Below are 17,884 nucleotides of genomic sequence, written 5' to 3' on the forward strand. Positions count from 1 at the left end.
GGATTTTGGCATTTGGATAAAAGGTCCTCCAGCTATTGGAATGAAGACTCCTTTGGGGATGTGGTACGGGAAACCAGGTAACTATGAAGTTTTTGGATGTATTGCATATGCTCATGTTAAACAGGATAAACTGGAGGCAAGAGCTTTGAAGTGCATTTTCATCGGATACCCATTTGAAACCAAATGTTATAAACTGTGGTGTCTAGATCAACAGAAATCCATCATCAGTAGAGATGTGGTATTCGATAAGTCTAAAATGGCTAACCTGCAAAGCTACATTACCAAGAACAGTGCTACTAAGGAGGATACTCCATTTGAGGTGGAGCTGCAACAACAACAAATCTTGACGGATCAAAGGACTGATGTGAACAACCAAGGTGAAGTGGTAGAAGATCAGCAAGAAACTGAACCAGAAAACAGGTCGAATGACTACAGTTTGGTGAGAGATAGGCAGAGAAGAACCATCAGACCGCCAGAGAGATGTGGTCATGCAGATTTGATCTCCTATGCATTAAGCGTCGCAGAAGAGAGATAGAAGAAGTAAAACTGAATAGCTACAAGGAAGCTCTAAAGAGTAAGGAAAGACACAAGTGGGTAGATGCTATGAATGAAGAGATAACTCCTCTGATGAAGAACAAGACTTGAGAACTTGTGGACCGATCAAAGAACCAACGTGTAGTTGGTTGTAAGTGGACCTTCAAGAAGAAGGAAGGCATGCCAGGCATTGAAGAGGTCAGGTATAAAGTAAGACTTGTTGCAAAGGGATTCACACAGGTAGAAGGAGCTGACATGCTTACCAAGGTGTTACCTACAGCTAACTTCAGATATTGTCTGGACTTAATGAACTCAACAAGGGGGCTAAGGGCCCCATCGGGGCTAGATGAAAGGAATCTCTATTATAGAGCATTGTAATTAAGAGTCAAGGTAGAGAATTGTTATATGACTCTTAATTGGTTAACTAAGACAATGACAAACTTGTGATTTTCTTAGAAACTTCTAGGGTGAACCGGGTCTGCTTGGGAGGCCTCATCTTGTTATAAATAGATGATGGAGGCTTGTATAGAGGTGTGTGAATCACAAGGAAGAGGAAAAGAATCATTCCAAAAAGAAGAAGGGGAGAGGCTTCAAGAATTGAGGGTTCTTGAAATCTTGTATCGAGGCAGTTTTGAGGGAGAGAGAGATCAAGAGGTATTGGTGCCCTCTGTGGGAATCCTAGCCACGACAATGGGCTCCGCCAAATTTGACATCGAGAAATTCATGGGAAAGAACGATTTCAGCCTGTGGAGAGTGAAGATGAAAGCTATGTTGGTGTAGCAAAGCGCTGCAGAAGCCTTGCAAGGCCTGACGGTGTTGTCGGCCGACAAGACCGAGAAAGAAAAGAACGGGATTCTGAACAGGGCTCACAAATAATCTTGAGCCTGGGTGATAAAGTTTTGAGGGAAGTTTCGAGGGAGACGACAGCTCAAGCGCTTTGGGCCAAACTCAAACTACTCTATATGACAAAATCTTTGGTAAACAGACTTTTCTTGAAGCAACGCATGTACTCTTTTAAGATGCATGAAGAGAAATCCGTCTCAAAGCAAATCAACAAGATTATTGATGATCTTGAGAATATTGATGTCAAGATGGATGATGAGGACAAGACATTGCTACTGCTAAACTCCATTCCTAAGAGCTATGAGCACTTCAAAGATGTGATGCTCTATGGAAGGACGCAAACAATCTTTCTAGAAGATGCTCAATCGTTAATCATAGCCAAAGAACTTCAAAAGAAGCACGAGATGAACGAAGAAATCGGTGGAGACAATCTTACCATTAGAGGAAGATCGCACAAAAATGGTTCAAGAAACAGTCAAAGCAGATCAAGGTTAAGAAAAGGAAAGAAGGGCGGGAATCAACCGTCAAAGGGATCTTCCAAGTGCTACCACTGACACAAGGAAGGTCACTTCAGGAATAACTGTTTGGAGAGGAAGAAAGTTTTTCAAGAAAAACCTAAAGATCCTGGAGAAGCAAGCATAGCCTCGGACAGCTATGATTCAGCTGAAGCCCTGGTGATCACCGAATCAGAATCCAACAAGGAGTGGATCCTCGACTCGGGGTGCTCTTTCCACATGTTCCACATGTGTCATCATAAGGACTGGTTTGAGACACTGCAACTAGAAAATGGTGGATCCGCTTTACTTGGAGACAACAAGGTTTGCAGGTGGTCAACAGTGGAACAATCAAAATAAAGATGTTCGATGGAGTCGAATGAATACTGCAACATGTCAGGTACGTTCCTGAACGCAAAAGAAATCTGATTTCTTTAGGTACGCTGGAGTCAAGCGGATACTCGTTCAGGGCAGAAAGTACCTGTATCAGAGTAGTCAAAGGTTCTCTCATTTTCATGAAAGGAGTCAAGAAAAATGGGTTTTACTCCTTAGTTGGAAGAACTGTGATTGGTAACCTCTCTAATGCAGTTCAATCAAAACCCGACAGGAGTAGACTATGAGACATGAGACTGGGGCATGTAAGTGAAAGAGGCTTACAAGAACTGTCTAAACAGAACCTGTTATGTGGAGATCAAGTCAGTATACTGGAATAGGGAAAGGGGTGAAGTTAGAAGTTCTCTATCGGAACTCACACATCAAAGAAACCATTTGATTACGTACATAGTGATCTATGGGGTCCAACTAGAACTCAAACTCATGGAGGAGGGAGGTACTTCATGTCCATCGTAGACGATTACACCAGGAAGGTATGGGTCTTTATCCTAAAAACAAAAGATGAAGCTTTTCAACGGTTCAATGATTGGTTAACTCCTCACTGAAAACAAGATGGAAACAAAATTGAAGCGCCTGAGAACCGACAATGGTTTGGAATATTGTTCAGAGCAGTTCGATGAGTTGTGCAGGAAGAATGACATTACAAGGCACAAGATAGTTCGGAACACCCCTCAACATAACAGGTTGGCTGAAAGAATGAACGGGACTCTCTTAGAGAGAGTAAGGTGCATGCTTTTAAACGCCGGTCTACTCAAAACTTTCTGGGGTGAAGCTGGGTCGACCGTCTACTATCTTATCAATAGATGTCCATCAACAATACTAATAAGTTCTACGATGGTATCAGATATCTATCATGAAATTATAATTTGGTGGAATCACCTTACATACAAAATTCATGGGTGGAATCAACTTACATACCTTCTTGCTGATGTAATTTTTGGTGATTGCACAATTCAAGAGACACCAGCAATCAGTCTTCATCTTTGCCCCCTTCTGAATGTGATCCATAAGTCATGGATTAGAATGTGATACTGTGTCAAATCCTAATTTTTACATTAGATTGGCATAAATGAGGTTCTTCTAGTTGTTGATGCCGATGATGGCTCTGGGCACTTTTTGTTTGATTTTTACCCTTAGGGTGAACAACTCCTCTCATGCGTTGTTATTAGTGGATAACCCATTTCCTGTATTCTTTGGCATAGGGATAGATGGCTGGTTTTGCTCAATTTATCAGTATTTATTCTCCTTTCCTATTTTTCAATTTATTTATTTATTTTGTTAGTATGAGCTGATATTTGGCAATGGTCATAAGACTTCACGAAGGTATTGGTTTACAGGATAATGAGTGCCCAACAATTCTTTTTTTCTTTTGCGAAAAGAAGGCCCCTTTTCAAATAGTTCTTTGGTCTTCTCACTTTTGCCTTATTAATTTTATTATATGGCTATTGCTCGTGCATATGTCTGGTTGAGGTAGATTGTATGAAAGAGTCATTGTTTATTAGCTATATAGGTGCAAATACCAGCGGTATACTAATGACAAGATCTACATCCTTCAAGTTTAACTCTTACTATGACAAGTTCTCTTCTGAACTCTGGTGTAATCTTGCACAGACTTTGACATGTTTTCTTGCCAATCCTTAAGACAACTCATTAGATAAAACTCATGATGTATCAATCAATTGAAACACCCCCAGGTTATTTCTTGTTGACCGTTACCTTTTAGGTGGAAATTCCACCAGGCCAAGACTTGTTGGCTAAACTTTAGTCGGGTAAACACCACCTTATCATGGGAATCATACTCATACAAAGTTAAAATTTATGTCCAATTCGTTGTTCTCTGTTTCATGCTTCTTTACCATCCGAACATGGGCTAGAATTTTCACTTTGAGCATATAAAAAACCTCATCCTAGTTGCCTTAGTTGAACAACTCTTATTCTGCTGTTTTAGAACTCTAGTATGCTGTGAACAACCAACAATAGATGATTGCTGCTGTGAGACAACATGACATCCTTGTTGTTTTGAATTTGTATTGCTGAAATAAGAAAAATAGATTGTTGACATACAGAGCTAGCGCATTCAATTCTGATGAATTTCCATGTCTCATACCTAAACTATAAGATTTACACACAGCACTTTAATCTTTAATAGCACATAAAAGTAGCATTATTACCACTTTTTAAAGGTCAAATACACCTTTTCATGCATAGGTTTACGCACCAGGTGTATATAGGTAAATATTTAAGTTTAGGTTTGAGATATGTAAATATATTAGAATTGTGTGCTATGCATGCAAATTTTTCTTTGTTATTGCTGTTTTATACAACATCTGTTTGGGGCATCAACAGCTACTGGGCACTGGTGGGTTTGATGTTGGTTGCTAAATTGCTAGAGACAGTGACGGAAGGCATCAGGCAATATTTTTCAGGTGCAGTAGGTTTCCAGTGGCTATTTATGTCTCAGTTGGGGTTCTAGGGTTAGTAAGGGAGATGAATAAGAAAGAGTGGAGGGATTGAATTCTTATTGCAGAGATCATACTTTTGGTAAATAAACACATCATAATAGATTTTTTTTTTGAATTTGATCGTATTTTCTCCTAAATTAACTCCACAATGTGGGAGGAATCATACTCTTCATAAACTAAGTTCATAAAATAAAGAATATCCCAAACTAACTAATACGACACATGAAAATCTTGTCTAGAATTTTAAATTCAAAATATAGACTTTTTTCTAAAATAAGCTTAAAATTCAAAATTTATTTTTTATCTTGTTGTATTTATCTTTCATCCGATTTTTTCTCTCAATCTTATCAAGCATCAAATTGAAGGTCTATTTTTAACCTTGGACTCTTATTAATTTGATCTTCAAACTCAATGGCATACTCTAAAAATATCATCTTAGCAATCTCCGTCAAAGGATCAAACAGTAAAAATTTCTACGATCTGAGCTTTTCATATGATACCCTAATTGTGATCATAAACAATTTTATTGAACACATACTCTATCTAATCTTCATACCATTAAATCTTGTAAATGTATTCGTGTTTGAGTCTTTTTATCATGTAGAAATTAATGTGAATAATTTTATACCCTTTTTTATTTGTACATGTTTTTTCTCGAAAATGTAATATAAAAATTACATTCCTTTGATGATTTTCTCTACTATTTTGCAGTTTCTGAATAAAGAAGAATATAAGAAATCACCTTATGGCCTAATTTTGTCAAGCTCAGGAAGTTCTTTATTATTTTCTTTTCATCCTAATTTTGTCATGATAACTTGAAATTGGTTCAAAGACCTTGATGGACCAGACCAAATTTCTCTTTTCACAAAATATCATTATTATTGTAAAAAAAGATGATGTCATTATGGTATCTTTTGCTTCCCTATATTCTACTTTGATTTGTTGCATATTTCTAAGGAAATTTTTAGTTAGCATCCTTGCCATTGTTACTCCACAATGAATCATATTTCTTTTGTTTTCCTTCAGATGGGGATGATAAAAAGACATCTTCACCAAAGAATGATATAAGTACTGCAACCACTGATAGTTCTCATAGTGTTAACAGCATAAAGCGTGCCACGGTCACTGTACTGTCAGCTGCTGCTGTGAAGGCCAAGCTCCATGCTGATCACGAGGAAGACCAAATCCGCCAATTAGTGTCCTGTCTGATTGAGAAGCAGGTATTCTATAATTTCTGTTATAGGCGGAAACAGGAGCTTATTTCTTTGGGACATTTGCACACATCGCACACAATTCTTATGCATTTACATATCTCACACCTAACCTTTCATAGTTACATACATAGCACTTTGGTGCTTTAAACCTACACCTAAAAAGGTGCTATGTGTGTAAATATGTAATTTTAGATGTGAGATATGTAAACATATAAGATTTGTGTGCATGTATGTGAATGCCCCTATTGCTTTTCATGTATAAAGAACTTATTTGCCATTTGTTTTGAATCTGAAAACCTTACCAGGCATATCAAAATGCCACACTAGAGATAGCAATATAGATTTTTTTATACATTCTTGCAGTTGCGGAAAATGGAGATCAAGTTGGCATTCTTTCCCGAGATGGAAAATTTGATCATTAGGGCAAAAGAGCAAACAGAAAGAGCACGGCAAAAACTCTACAGTGAGCGTTCTCAGATTATTGCAGCTCGGCTTGGTTTAGCCCAATCTTCTAGATCTTATGCTACACATTCAGCCAATGCGAAACTTGCAATGGGTTATGGTAATATGATAATAAGGCCACCAAGCATGGCATATCAAAAGCCACCACCACCAAGAAGACCTTGATGCAAAAATGCCCCGAAGCTTTGTAATTTTTTTTTGGAAGCAAAAAAGTTTTAGTAATAAAAAAATAAACAAGTTGATGTCTTTCTATATTTTTCTTTCCTGCAAGAGGCCTCGTTGCTATGATGTGCCCAGTAAGTAGTCATCACTTTTTTTTTTTATTTGGAGAGAAATTTACATATTTATTTACCTATCTCACACCCAAATTTTTCTATTTACATACATAGCACTTAGGTGCTTTAAATCTATTCATGCGATCTTAAAGATTTGAGTGCTATGTGTGCCAATATGAGTTTGCAGCTGTAAGAGATGTAAATACATAAGAATTGTGTGCTATGTATGTAAATACCCCCTTTTTTTTCTTTTCATCAACTTAGGGATGCTTGTAGAATGCGAAACATTTGTGTGTCCAGTACAAATTTATTCATATTTTGACCACAATTTTACATCTCAGGTGTCAAAATTCTTAACAATGAAGCAAGATTGTTGTTCAGCTTTTGCTTGGATGCTTCTCCATTTCTTTGAACTTGCCAAATCATGTAGTATATTCTGGAGGTCCGCTTTATTCTGTTGTGGTTCCCTCTTTGCTTAAGATTATTGGAACCTTGTCCACCAGACTTGATCTTAGATTTCTTTCTATTAAAAATCTCTCATTTTTCAATTTTAGACATCCTTATGGGTTTGTTGTTTAATGAGAATCTGACCCTAAACCCTGGTCAAATCAATAATTTTAGACATTTTTTTCTTCCAATTTGGTCCCAGTTCTTGCGTAAATTAGCATGTTCTTCCTAACGCCCTATCTGAAGTAGTGCTGTCAAAACGGCTCGTTGTTCGCGAACAGCTCGTGTTCAGCTCGTTCGTTAGGTTAACGAGCCGAACACGAACAACACAAACAAATATTTGTTCGTTCATATTCGGCTCGTTTTGGCTCGAAATACTACAAATCAATTATATATATAAATATATATGTTTCAGTTGGGTAAAATTATTAAATAGGTGTTATTCAATAAATAATAAGAGAAATAGAAAGATAAAAGAAAGCTAAAATAATTGACGACGCATAAATTTCAGATGCACGATGTAAACTTAAAAAGGGATAATTACATATAGTTCTTCTGAAATGTTGTATAAATTAATTACCTGGTAATATTTTTGAACTACCGAATTAATATATTTACACAAGCTACGATCCAACTATTAAGAATTCGACAAAAAATGAAAAATAAAAATTTCATATATTCTCTTTTATGTGGCATTTCAGCAATTTTTGGAGGAGGAGCAGTCTGCCACGTCGAGTGATGGGGGGTCCCACATGGTCAGGCGAACATTTTTTTCTAACCGCTACAGTTAAACGCCAGATCGGATCGAGCTGGGCCCTGGCTGGGCTGATTTTGCCGGATGTGGGCTTAACAAACAACAGTCCAAGGATAGGCCGTTGAAAGCGCGCGCGGAAGAGCCCGCCCGAAATAAACGGCCGTTCGCACATCCACAACCACAGTCAGCCAATTTCTTTCATTTTTTCATTCTCTTCCTCCTTCGGCCTCCTCACAAACCTCCTTCGTGAATTAGAATCCATATGGCTTCAATACAAAAATAGTTGGAAGCTGGAGAGACCGAGCTAGGCGGTGCGGTGGTGCTCGGTGGGTGGGGCCACAGCCTGTGTTTACTGCTTCTTCATCCTCGGCTTTCTTCATTATCTCTCTCTCTCTCTCTCTCTCTACCTAAAGAACATACACAAGAAACCGCAGAAAGGTATCCCTATCTCTCTCTCTCCCCCTATGTGAGAAATGCTTATATGAAAAATTTCCAAAAAGCCTTTTTGAGGACCTCTACTGCATTGATGTTCATGTCTGTGTGAAAATAGGTGTCACAAAGTCGAGAATTATTACGTGTGGAGTCTTGATGCATCTAAATTCTGCATATAATAATGTTGTATGTTTTTGTACTCATGTTATACAACAATGTTGTCCATATAGTCTATATATTTGGATTTTGTATGTAATATTCTCTCTTCACATAAAAAAAAAAAAACTTTTGATGCATAGATGGACTTGTATTAATGTAAATAACAAAGTTTAGGTGTTGATTTGTAAAACTCTTAGAATTATGCGGCATTTATGTGAATCTTCCACTTATAAATTTGTAGGAAGAATTGTAAGAGATTTGTGTTTGGATTAACCTTTCTTGCATCTAACTATACATATGGATCTTTTCATAACAAAATTTATATGTTTTCAAAAGTATAAAAACATTTGATAAACATCCTTTCTCTTGTCTCATTTGTGTAATTCTCTCTCTCTCTCTCTCTCTTTCTCTCTCTCTCTTTTATTGGTTCTGATTGTTCTGTATTTATGTTTGCAGATACCATAACAGCAAAAATTGCCCATTAGAGCAGTTTCAGGTAAAATTGTAGATGCATCTACCACATCAGTAATTTTCAGAAATGGCCTCTTCCCCTATGACTGCTCCACCATTACAGAACTCCTCAGATTCAAATAACACGCCATCTAATCCAACACCATCATCCCCAACCCCTCCGGCCACCTCAGCACCACCGCCATCATCCCCATCATCGCCACCGCCACCGGCTCCATCACCACCATCCCCTACCTCTCCGACCACCTCGGCACCACCTCCATCATCACCAGGAGGATCTTCTCCCCCCTCACCTCTCTTACCTCCGCCATCCTCATCATCCAAGTCACCACCTTCGCCCGGCAATTTTGCTCCGCCTCCCCCGCTAAAACGCCCGGCAAAATCCCCGCCGTCCAATCCACCACCTCCATCTGATGATCAAAATGTTGATTCAAGAAAATCATCGGGTGAATCTGATATCAATCTCCCTATAGTGGCCGGAGTTGTTGCCGGCATTGCACTGTTTATCTTGATTATTGGCATTGCAACTTGTGTTTGTTGTGGCAAGAAGAAAAAAAAGAGAAATCATAATCCAATGCACTATTACTCAGATTCTGATGTTAAAGGTATGCATCTTAAATTTTTTTTTTGTCCTCATACACTTTTTTGTTGAGATAAATTTGTTCTGCTCAATATGTTTCTATGTATTTCTGGCCAATCATTTAAAGTTAAAATTAATATCATTACATATGGAGCTAAAAATGATGCATTTATTAGACTAACATTTCCAAAAATATTATTTACCTAAAAAGAATTGAGCTTAAATTTGATTAAAAAGACACCTATTTGTAGCATTGCTTTGATAATGGTCTTCTCTATATGCTTTTATTTATATTAATCATTTAAGCCTTAAGTTTTAGGGAAATTTAGATGCATGCCAAACAATTCTTATGTACTCACATATCTAACACGCAAGGTTTGATATTTACACTTATAAAACCTTAGTGTCATAAACTTATGCCTATGAAAAGGTGTATTTCACTTTTAAGAAGATGGTGGTGATTGTATTTTTTTATGTGATGTTAATATGCATGTAAATATGAATGTTTAGGTGTTAGATATGTAAACACATAAGAATTGTGAGGTATGTATCTAAATGCCCCAATGCTTTAAGATTTAATGCAACCATTTCCATTTTGATAACCTGCCTGCTTCAAATGAAAAACAACAGACACTAATCAGGACTATTAGACTAACTTTTCTTATTTTAATTGTATACAATGGAGGTACTGTCATTCATATATTGTCATGTTTCTTATGTATGAGTGTCAATATATACCCCCGCATAAATGTGTGAAACATTGCAGGCAGTGATTACTACAGCAGCGGCGCAGGCCCTCCAAAATGGCCAAAAGGAGGACCAGATGGTGCCATCAACATGCCACTAGCCCAAGGAATGCCATGGAACGCACCTCCTCCCCCTTCCATCAACGGTGAAATGAGCATGGAGTACTCGGGACCGCAAGGATCAGCCTTGCCGCCGCCTTCACCGTCCCTCGCCCTCGGCTTCATCAAGAGCACATTCAGCTACGAACAATTGGCAGCTGCGACAAACGGATTCTCCCATGAAAATATATTAGGACAGGGCGGTTTTGGCTACGTGTATAAGGGAATGTTACCGAGCGGGAAGGAGGTTGCGGTGAAGCAGTTGAAAACGGGTAGCGGGCAGGGGGAGAGAGAGTTCCAAGCAGAGGTTGAGATCATTAGTAGAGTTCACCATCGCCATTTGGTCTCACTTGTCGGTTACTGCATTGCGGGATCACACCGTTTGCTCGTGTATGAGTTCGTTCCTAACAAGACTCTTGAGTTCCACCTGCACGGTAAGGTTGCTCGACTCAAGGGCGGGTCTTGTTGGATATGTTGCAGTATTTGAATTGTTTCAGATCAATTTTATCATATTATACTTTACTTTTATTTCTATTATTATTATTATTTTTTGGCAATTCTAATGAGTGCATTTTCTAGTCATTGTCATGCATGATCGTCAACATCAACAACAACATGATTGTCAGCTCATGCGAATCTTTTATGATCAATTAATTTTATGAATCCCAATTTTTAGTCGAATGCTTTTATTTAAGTTACTCTTATGTTTATCCCTTTTTCTTTTTCAGTACTCCAACACTAATTTTATCTACTTTTCTAATATATACATTGTATCCATTGATATCTATGATGTGACATCCATTTTCATACTCTCATATTTGTCGCACCCAACTAAGTTGTTAATAATTGTAACAATCAAATGCTCCGATATACATCATATGATAGAACTTTTATAACTTTATAAAATCGAACTTGAAGCATTCATGATAGTGTCTTGCCACAAAAAATAATCATGAGCCTAAATTTGCTCTCATATTTTAACATTTTTTGCAAAATATCCTTAATTTTTGCACCTTTTGAGAAGTAAACCTCCTGGGTTTACCATCTTTGTCCTTTGTTCAATTAATTTTATTTTACATTTTTTAAATCTCTCTTTTGTCTTTTTTTTTTTTTCCCTATAGAATAATGAAATATGTCTATTGCAGGCAAGAACCAACCAACTATGGACTGGCCTACCAGATTAAAGATAGCTTTAGGATCAGCTAAAGGCCTTGCCTACTTGCATGAAGATTGTTAGTAACGCATTCTTCATTATTCTAATCAAACCTTTTTCCAAAAAAATACTTTTTCTGAAACCTCTATTTACCTAATTTCTCTCCCCATTTCATTAAATTTATTGAAGGCCACCCTCGCATTATCCATCGAGACATAAAAGCTGCAAACATTCTTCTAGATAATAAATTCGAAGCTAAGGTAAGTTTATCTGCTTGGCTACAAAGATAGCTTGATGTTTAACTTGTTGTTTAACATTGCATCAGGTTGCAGACTTTGGACTGGCTAAGCTAACTTCGGACAACTACACCCATGTCTCTACTCGAGTCATGGGAACATTTGGGCAAGTTCTCTTGAGAATTGTTTGGGGCAGATTTTTCACTCTTCTTGTTAAACCACAACTTTAATTCTATTCTTTACTGTAGCTAACCGTTGCCTTACAATTTCAAAAGAAAAAAAGAATTATAAAACCCACAGCAACTTATAAAAAATTAGTTTCCTGGTGAAACTAAATTCTTCTATGTAATTTTTTAGATATTTGGCTCCTGAATATGCATCAAGTGGCAAGCTTACTGAGAAATCTGATGTTTTCTCATTTGGTGTAATGCTTCTGGAGCTGATTACTGGAAAGAAACCGGTAGACGATAATGCAATGGAGGATAGTTTGGTTGATTGGGTAAGCTTTTGTTTGCAGGCCAAACTAGATATAACTAAGCAGGAAGATAACCATTTTTCTATGTCTATGGAACAGGCAAGGCCTTTATTATCACAGGCAGTAGCTGAGGAGAACAATGATGAACTAGTAGATCCAAGACTGGAAGGAGAATTCAACTTAAAGGAGATGGCACGAATGGTAGCATGTGCCGCTGCTAGTGTTCGCCATTCCGCTAAAAGGCGCCCAAAGATGAGCCAGGTAAAGAGTCATCTTCTAAATTTATGGGGATAATTATAATCTCAGTAACATAATAACATTTTTTTAAACAAGTCTCATGATTGTCACCAACGGCGGCATTAGCCTTATCCTAACGAACTAATCTTCCTTTTTAATCAAGCCACATAATAGTTATAATTCTACAATTATGTAGTTTATAGAATTGGATTGTTGATGCCACAACCCTCAAACCAGCCAGCTAGCTATTCTTTTTGAATGAATGAGGTATTGTTTGAACTTTCCATCAGTCTATGGTATTGGAAAACTAAAATTCATGCCATTTGGTGTATAGAAAAACTAGAAAAACTCTATTATGCAAAACTCTGGTAAATTATTCATTCCTACATGCAGATTGCTCGAGCACTGGAAGGTGATTCATCCCTAGATGACTTGAATGAGGGGGTAAGACCTGGACAAAGTGTGCTTTTCAGTTCAGGTTCAGACTATGACTCAGGATCCTATGCATCCAATATAAGCCGTCTCAGAAGAACTGTATTTGAGAGTAATGACATCAGCCAAGAGTACAGCGGACGAACTAGTGACTATGGGCGCAACCCTTCAACATCAAGCAGTTCTGGAGAAGTGAAGAACATTGGATCTCATTCTAAAAGAGGTCGTATAAAGTAGTGAAAATAAGTTTAAAAAAATCAAAATCATCATTTAGATTTTGATTGATTTTATACATGAAGCTCAAATAATGTATAAGAGATTCAAGTATTTCAATATGGAGTCCCTTTTTCTTTTTCTTTTTTTTTTTGAGATGGAGGATAGAGTGGTGAAATAGATTGACTGATAATTATTGGTGTGTGTTCTTATGTGGATAGAGTTCTGGAATAGATTGACAAATATAACTTTTGGTGCTTGTGTTCTTCTCAGTATATCTAAACTAACTAAGTAAGGATGGATCTTGTGATTCTTGAGTGGCTTGAATATTGTTGTTTGTAGCAAGAAAAATCATCGTCGATTCATATGTAGCCTTCCATTGCTGTAGGATATGATCCTTCGAAAAGGGAATGGGAATAAAGCTTGGTTTTTCTTAGTTTATTGTGAGTGGCTGTTGTGATCAAGAACTGAAGAATTGAAGAAAAGTAGGTAGGACAGAACCATACCCTAATTGCTTGGATGGGCTCTATTTACGCTTGCCATAGAAATTTTTTATCCCCCGGCATCAGCATCCAGTTCGATGAAGGCCAAAAATTTCTCTGCTGGAGATTGAAATGCCTGAGCGCCATCTTCTTCTTCAAGTAAAATCCGAAGTCCTGCAAAAACCTCTTCATCTCCTTGAACGATGCCTCATTTGGTGCAAAAGGTACTCAACCTCAGGCATCAGGTTACCCTCCTCACTGCCCCGAAAAATAGACGGAAATCGTCTGAAATCCCAGCGGATTTCTCGTGCCCGACCCCTCCCATCTCAATCCATCACCCGAGCCCGAGGTCTCCGCTTGACTGCAATTACCGCGCCGTCTCTCCTTCCCGCGTTTTCTTCTCCGGCGTCCATCTTCCGAGCTGACATCCATGCACGCAGTAAGTCGTTCCCTCTTTCCCCTCCTTCCCGTTCGCAACCGAGATGAGGTACTGTTTCATTCACTTTTGTTTTGAGCAGAACTCATACCTGTGATGATTTCTAGATTAAAAAACTTTCAAATTTCTTATAGAGGGTCCTTCTAATTGGAATCTGCTTCAATGAGAATGCAGCAGAACTCATACCTGTGATGAAAAATTTTAAAATTTCTAAACTTGAGAATATAAACTGTCTCCACATTCCCTCCAGCCTGGTGAATTAATGGTTCGGTCACTTTTGTTGATTGGCTTGTTGAAGCTTTGTGAGGCTTGAAGTTCTCTTTGCTTGGTTATTGAACTTCTTTGACTTGTTGGATGATTAAGCCTAAAGGGCTTTGCATTTTGGTTTCCTGAGATTCATATGGATGATTATTTCTCTTGTTATGATTTTCCAATAACTTGTCTGTCATTCATGCAAGAGTCTGAAGAGCATATTCAATTGATCTTTGGATGGTCAATTTATGGTTCTTTGGTATTTTGTAATAATCGAACCTATCATTAAGGTGAGAAGTTCTAGAACATAGCTTCATTTGATGTTGGGAGCATTAATGATATTGCTAACCACCAAAGATTACAAATTGCAAGAATTTTGCCTTTCATTGGGTAAGAATCCTTAGAGCAATCTTAGTTTTGATAACCCATTAATTGTGCTTGTCATCAAAGATAGAGGTGTGTTTAGTTGATATTGGATAGATGTAGGATGATATTGGATAGATGTAGGAATGAAGCTAATTAACAGAGGGTTTTTTTGAAGATTATAACTTAAGAGAACAAGATTTGCTCACTTAGTTTACAAGATAGAACTTCATGTTATGAATTTATTAATCTTTTGGGGATTTGATTTGTTAATATGTATATTATGGGAAGTATATGTCCAAATAACTAGTTTTTAATGGACTGTTATATGTAATATATTTGAAAAAAAAAAAATTTTACCATGCATTGCATCTATTGAAATTGACTTAGTTGCAACCTTTTGGATTAGACCATGTTATTTGAACTTTGTAGATTAGTTTAGCTCCTAAAATTTCATCCACTATTTAGTAAAATTTATTTTTTCTTTATGATTATATAACACTTCATTGATTTTCTGAAGTTGATGTCACATCACATGTCTCAGAATTTACATATAGTAGTCGGGCCTCAAGGATAAAACTTCTAATACACCGAGAGAAATTGGATTACACTGATTGAGATTTCATTGATGAGGAGCAGATCAATGAAGAGCATCCATAAACCTTTTTTTTTTTTTTTTTGAAAAAACCTTTTTGTGATAACTTTTAACTAGAGATAATTTTTTTTCTCTTTTATTTCTTTGCTTTCATGTATATGTACGTAGCTATTAGCATATGGAGGTAATGGTCGTTTTAATGCACAATCACCCTAATCTCCTTGCAACAAAAGCATTATAAGGCAATTAATTAATGTATCTGAGCTTGCCAAAACTCATTGGATGATGCATGGATTCAGACTTCCTTCCTCCAACAAAACCTGCAACAAGATATAAAAAAGTGAAATTCACTTGTTAGACATGTAAATATATATAGTGGAAGTGTGAATAAGCACAGCCCCAACAATGGCCTCCCTCTCTTCTCCTTCCATTTTTCCAAAATCACAGGAAATCTTCTCCCCCCCTCCCCTCACCTTCCTCCCAAAACGCTCCTCCTTTCGAGAAATCCAACAGCTCCACGCCTCCGCCATCAAACTCCGCCGCCTCAACAACTCCTTCCTCTTCAACCTCATCGACTCCCTCTCCCTCAACCCTACCCCCGCCTCCATGCACTACGCCCACAAACTGTTCGACCAAATTCCCCATCGGGATGCTGTCATCTTCAACACACTTAGCCGCGGATACTCACGTTCTCACGACCCGCACCAGGCCATCGTCCTGTTCTGCGAGATGCTCATGGCTTCCATCCCCCCCGATTCCTACTCCTTCCCCTCCCTGCTCAAAGCCTGCGCATCCACCCACGCACTCCCTCAAGGGAGGCAGGCTCATGCCGCCGCCATCAAACTCGGCTTCGCTCTCAACGCCTTCGTCCTCCCCAGCCTAATCAGCATGTACTCCCAATGCGGCGACGTCGAAGCCGCGCGAACCATCTTCGACAAGGGGACGGACCGGTGCGTCATCTCGTTCAACTCCATGATCACGGCTTTCGTGCAGAGCAGTCGCCCAGGCGAGGCCTTGGCGTTGTTCAGAGAGATGCAGACCAGACAGCTCCGCCCTACCTACGTCACCGTCCTCGGCGTTCTCGCCGCCTGCGCATTGATCGGCGCTATCCACCTTGGAAAATGGATCCATGAGTATGCGGAGAAGAACGGCTTCTCATCGTGCGTTAAGGTTAACACAGCTCTCATCGACATGTACGGGAAGTGCGGGAGCTTGGAAGATGCCATCGCGGTCTTCGAGGGGATGGAGTTTCGAGATGCCCAGGCATGGTCGGCCATGATCATCGCCCACGCGATTCACGGACAGGGGAGCGAGGCACTCAAGCTGTTCGACGAAATGCGCCGCATGGGAATTAGTCCGGACGGCATAACTTTCATCGGAATTTTATACTCTTGCAGTCACTCCGGCATGGTGGAACAAGGCCTTCGATACTTTCGCGACATGAGCAATGATTACGGCATTGTTCCCGGTATCAAACATTACGGCTGCATCGTTGATCTGCTGGCTCGGACGGGGAGGCTGGAAGAGGCTTATGATTTCATCAATGGTTTGCCGATCAAGCCGACGCCGATTCTGTGGAGGACTCTGCTATCGGCCTGCGGAAGCCATGGGAACGTTGAGCTCGGGAAGAAGGTGTTCGACAGAATCATTGAACTGGATGACTCGCATGGCGGTGACTACGTGATCTTATCAAACCTGTGCGCATTGAATCGAATGTGGGAGGATGTGAACGAGATTAGGAAAATGATGAGTGAGAGAGGGGTGGCGAAGGTGCCGGGATGCAGCTCCATTGAAGTCGACAGCAAGGTGCACGAGTTCTTCGCGGGGGACGGGAAGCATCCAGACTCCAACGAGGTGCGGAGGATGGTGGATGAGGTTATGGAGGAACTGAAAGCGGTCGGTTATGTGCCGGATACCGGTAAGGTGCGTCATGTGGATCTGACGGAGGAGGAGAAGGAAGAGAGCCTTCGATATCACAGCGAGAAGCTGGCGATTGCGTTCGGGCTGATGAAGACGCCGCCGGGAACAACAATTCGTGTGGTGAAGAATCTGAGGATCTGCAGTGATTGTCACGCGATGGCCAAACTGGTATCGATGGTGTTTGGGAGGAAGATAATCCTTCGGGATCTCAATAGGTTCCATCATTTTGCTGGGGGTCACTGCTCCTGTGCTGACTACTGGTAGAAAGATTCAAAACTTGTCAGACGACAAATAGCCGACGAGATGATAATTGACGACAAATAGCCGACAACATGTTGTAGTTGATAAGCCATAAAAATTTACATATTATTGTTAATAAATGATAATTTTTTTTTTAATTATTTCATCGCAAATAATCCAAATATAAGTCATAGCTAGACCTTTCAATAATTTATATTATTGCCCACTGATAAAACTGTCGTTTATTAAAAAAAACATGTCGTTAGCACCGTACCAAATCGCAGGTTCATGAATAGTCGATGTAATATGATTGTCAGTTAATATTTGTTTTTAACCGACGATATAAGGCATCAACAATGAGTAAAACCCTCGAAAAAAAATTTATTGTTTATAAGCGATATGTCACACTCTGTCATCTTCTAGAATAATTGACAAAGTAAACATGAGAAAAAAATATTCTAGAAAAGGCCAGAATGCTTAAAGCA

The 17,884-nt window shown here is 38.9% G+C and overlaps 3 protein-coding genes across 3 annotated transcripts in view; all 3 read left to right on the forward strand.

The window, feature by feature from the left end:
• LOC110039585 (SWI/SNF complex subunit SWI3D) overlaps positions 1–6,698 on the forward strand; it is a 32,304-nt gene extending 25,606 nt beyond the window's left edge. Inside the window, exons 8-13 of the mRNA XM_020744706.1 lie at positions 2–532; positions 1,278–1,867; positions 1,952–2,195; positions 5,438–5,498; positions 5,753–5,946; positions 6,304–6,698. Of these exons, the coding sequence (XP_020600365.1) occupies positions 2–532; positions 1,278–1,867; positions 1,952–2,195; positions 5,438–5,498; positions 5,753–5,946; positions 6,304–6,567 (1,884 nt within the window). The 3' untranslated portion in view covers positions 6,568–6,698. The remainder of the gene's footprint in view (position 1; positions 533–1,277; positions 1,868–1,951; positions 2,196–5,437; positions 5,499–5,752; positions 5,947–6,303) is intronic.
• A 1,575-nt stretch (positions 6,699–8,273) lies between these two features.
• On the forward strand, positions 8,274–13,606 carry LOC110024630 (proline-rich receptor-like protein kinase PERK1). The gene is made up of 9 exons (XM_020724707.1): positions 8,274–8,316; positions 8,926–9,545; positions 10,287–10,799; positions 11,511–11,597; positions 11,708–11,778; positions 11,844–11,920; positions 12,112–12,253; positions 12,329–12,490; positions 12,860–13,606. The coding sequence occupies exons 2-9, from the start codon at positions 9,008–9,010 to the stop codon at positions 13,133–13,135; spliced, it is 1,866 nt and encodes a 621-aa protein (XP_020580366.1). The 5' UTR covers positions 8,274–8,316; positions 8,926–9,007; the 3' UTR covers positions 13,136–13,606.
• A 1,770-nt stretch (positions 13,607–15,376) lies between these two features.
• Positions 15,377–17,583, forward strand: LOC110028890 (pentatricopeptide repeat-containing protein At2g02980, chloroplastic). The gene has a single exon (XM_020730938.1). It carries the CDS (start codon positions 15,645–15,647, stop codon positions 17,421–17,423), a length of 1,779 nt encoding a protein of 592 aa, XP_020586597.1. The 5' UTR covers positions 15,377–15,644; the 3' UTR covers positions 17,424–17,583.
• The last annotated feature ends 301 nt before the right edge of the window (positions 17,584–17,884 follow it).

This window comes from Phalaenopsis equestris, unplaced genomic scaffold, assembly GCF_001263595.1.
Source record: "Phalaenopsis equestris unplaced genomic scaffold, ASM126359v1 Scaffold000002, whole genome shotgun sequence".
Classification (NCBI taxonomy): domain Eukaryota; kingdom Viridiplantae; phylum Streptophyta; class Magnoliopsida; order Asparagales; family Orchidaceae; genus Phalaenopsis; species Phalaenopsis equestris.

Excerpts from the sequence above, each read along its gene's own strand:
- LOC110024630 (XM_020724707.1), top strand. The coding sequence starts at position 9,008 with ATGGCCTCTTCCCCTATGACTGCTCCACCATTACAGAACTCCTCAGAT. Across the intron at positions 9,546-10,286 it reads CTCAGATTCTGATGTTAAAG|GCAGTGATTACTACAGCAGC; the intron begins GTATGCATCTTA and ends GAAACATTGCAG. Across the intron at positions 12,491-12,859 it reads GGCGCCCAAAGATGAGCCAG|ATTGCTCGAGCACTGGAAGG; the intron begins GTAAAGAGTCAT and ends TCCTACATGCAG.
- LOC110028890 (XM_020730938.1), top strand. The coding sequence starts at position 15,645 with ATGGCCTCCCTCTCTTCTCCTTCCATTTTTCCAAAATCACAGGAAATC.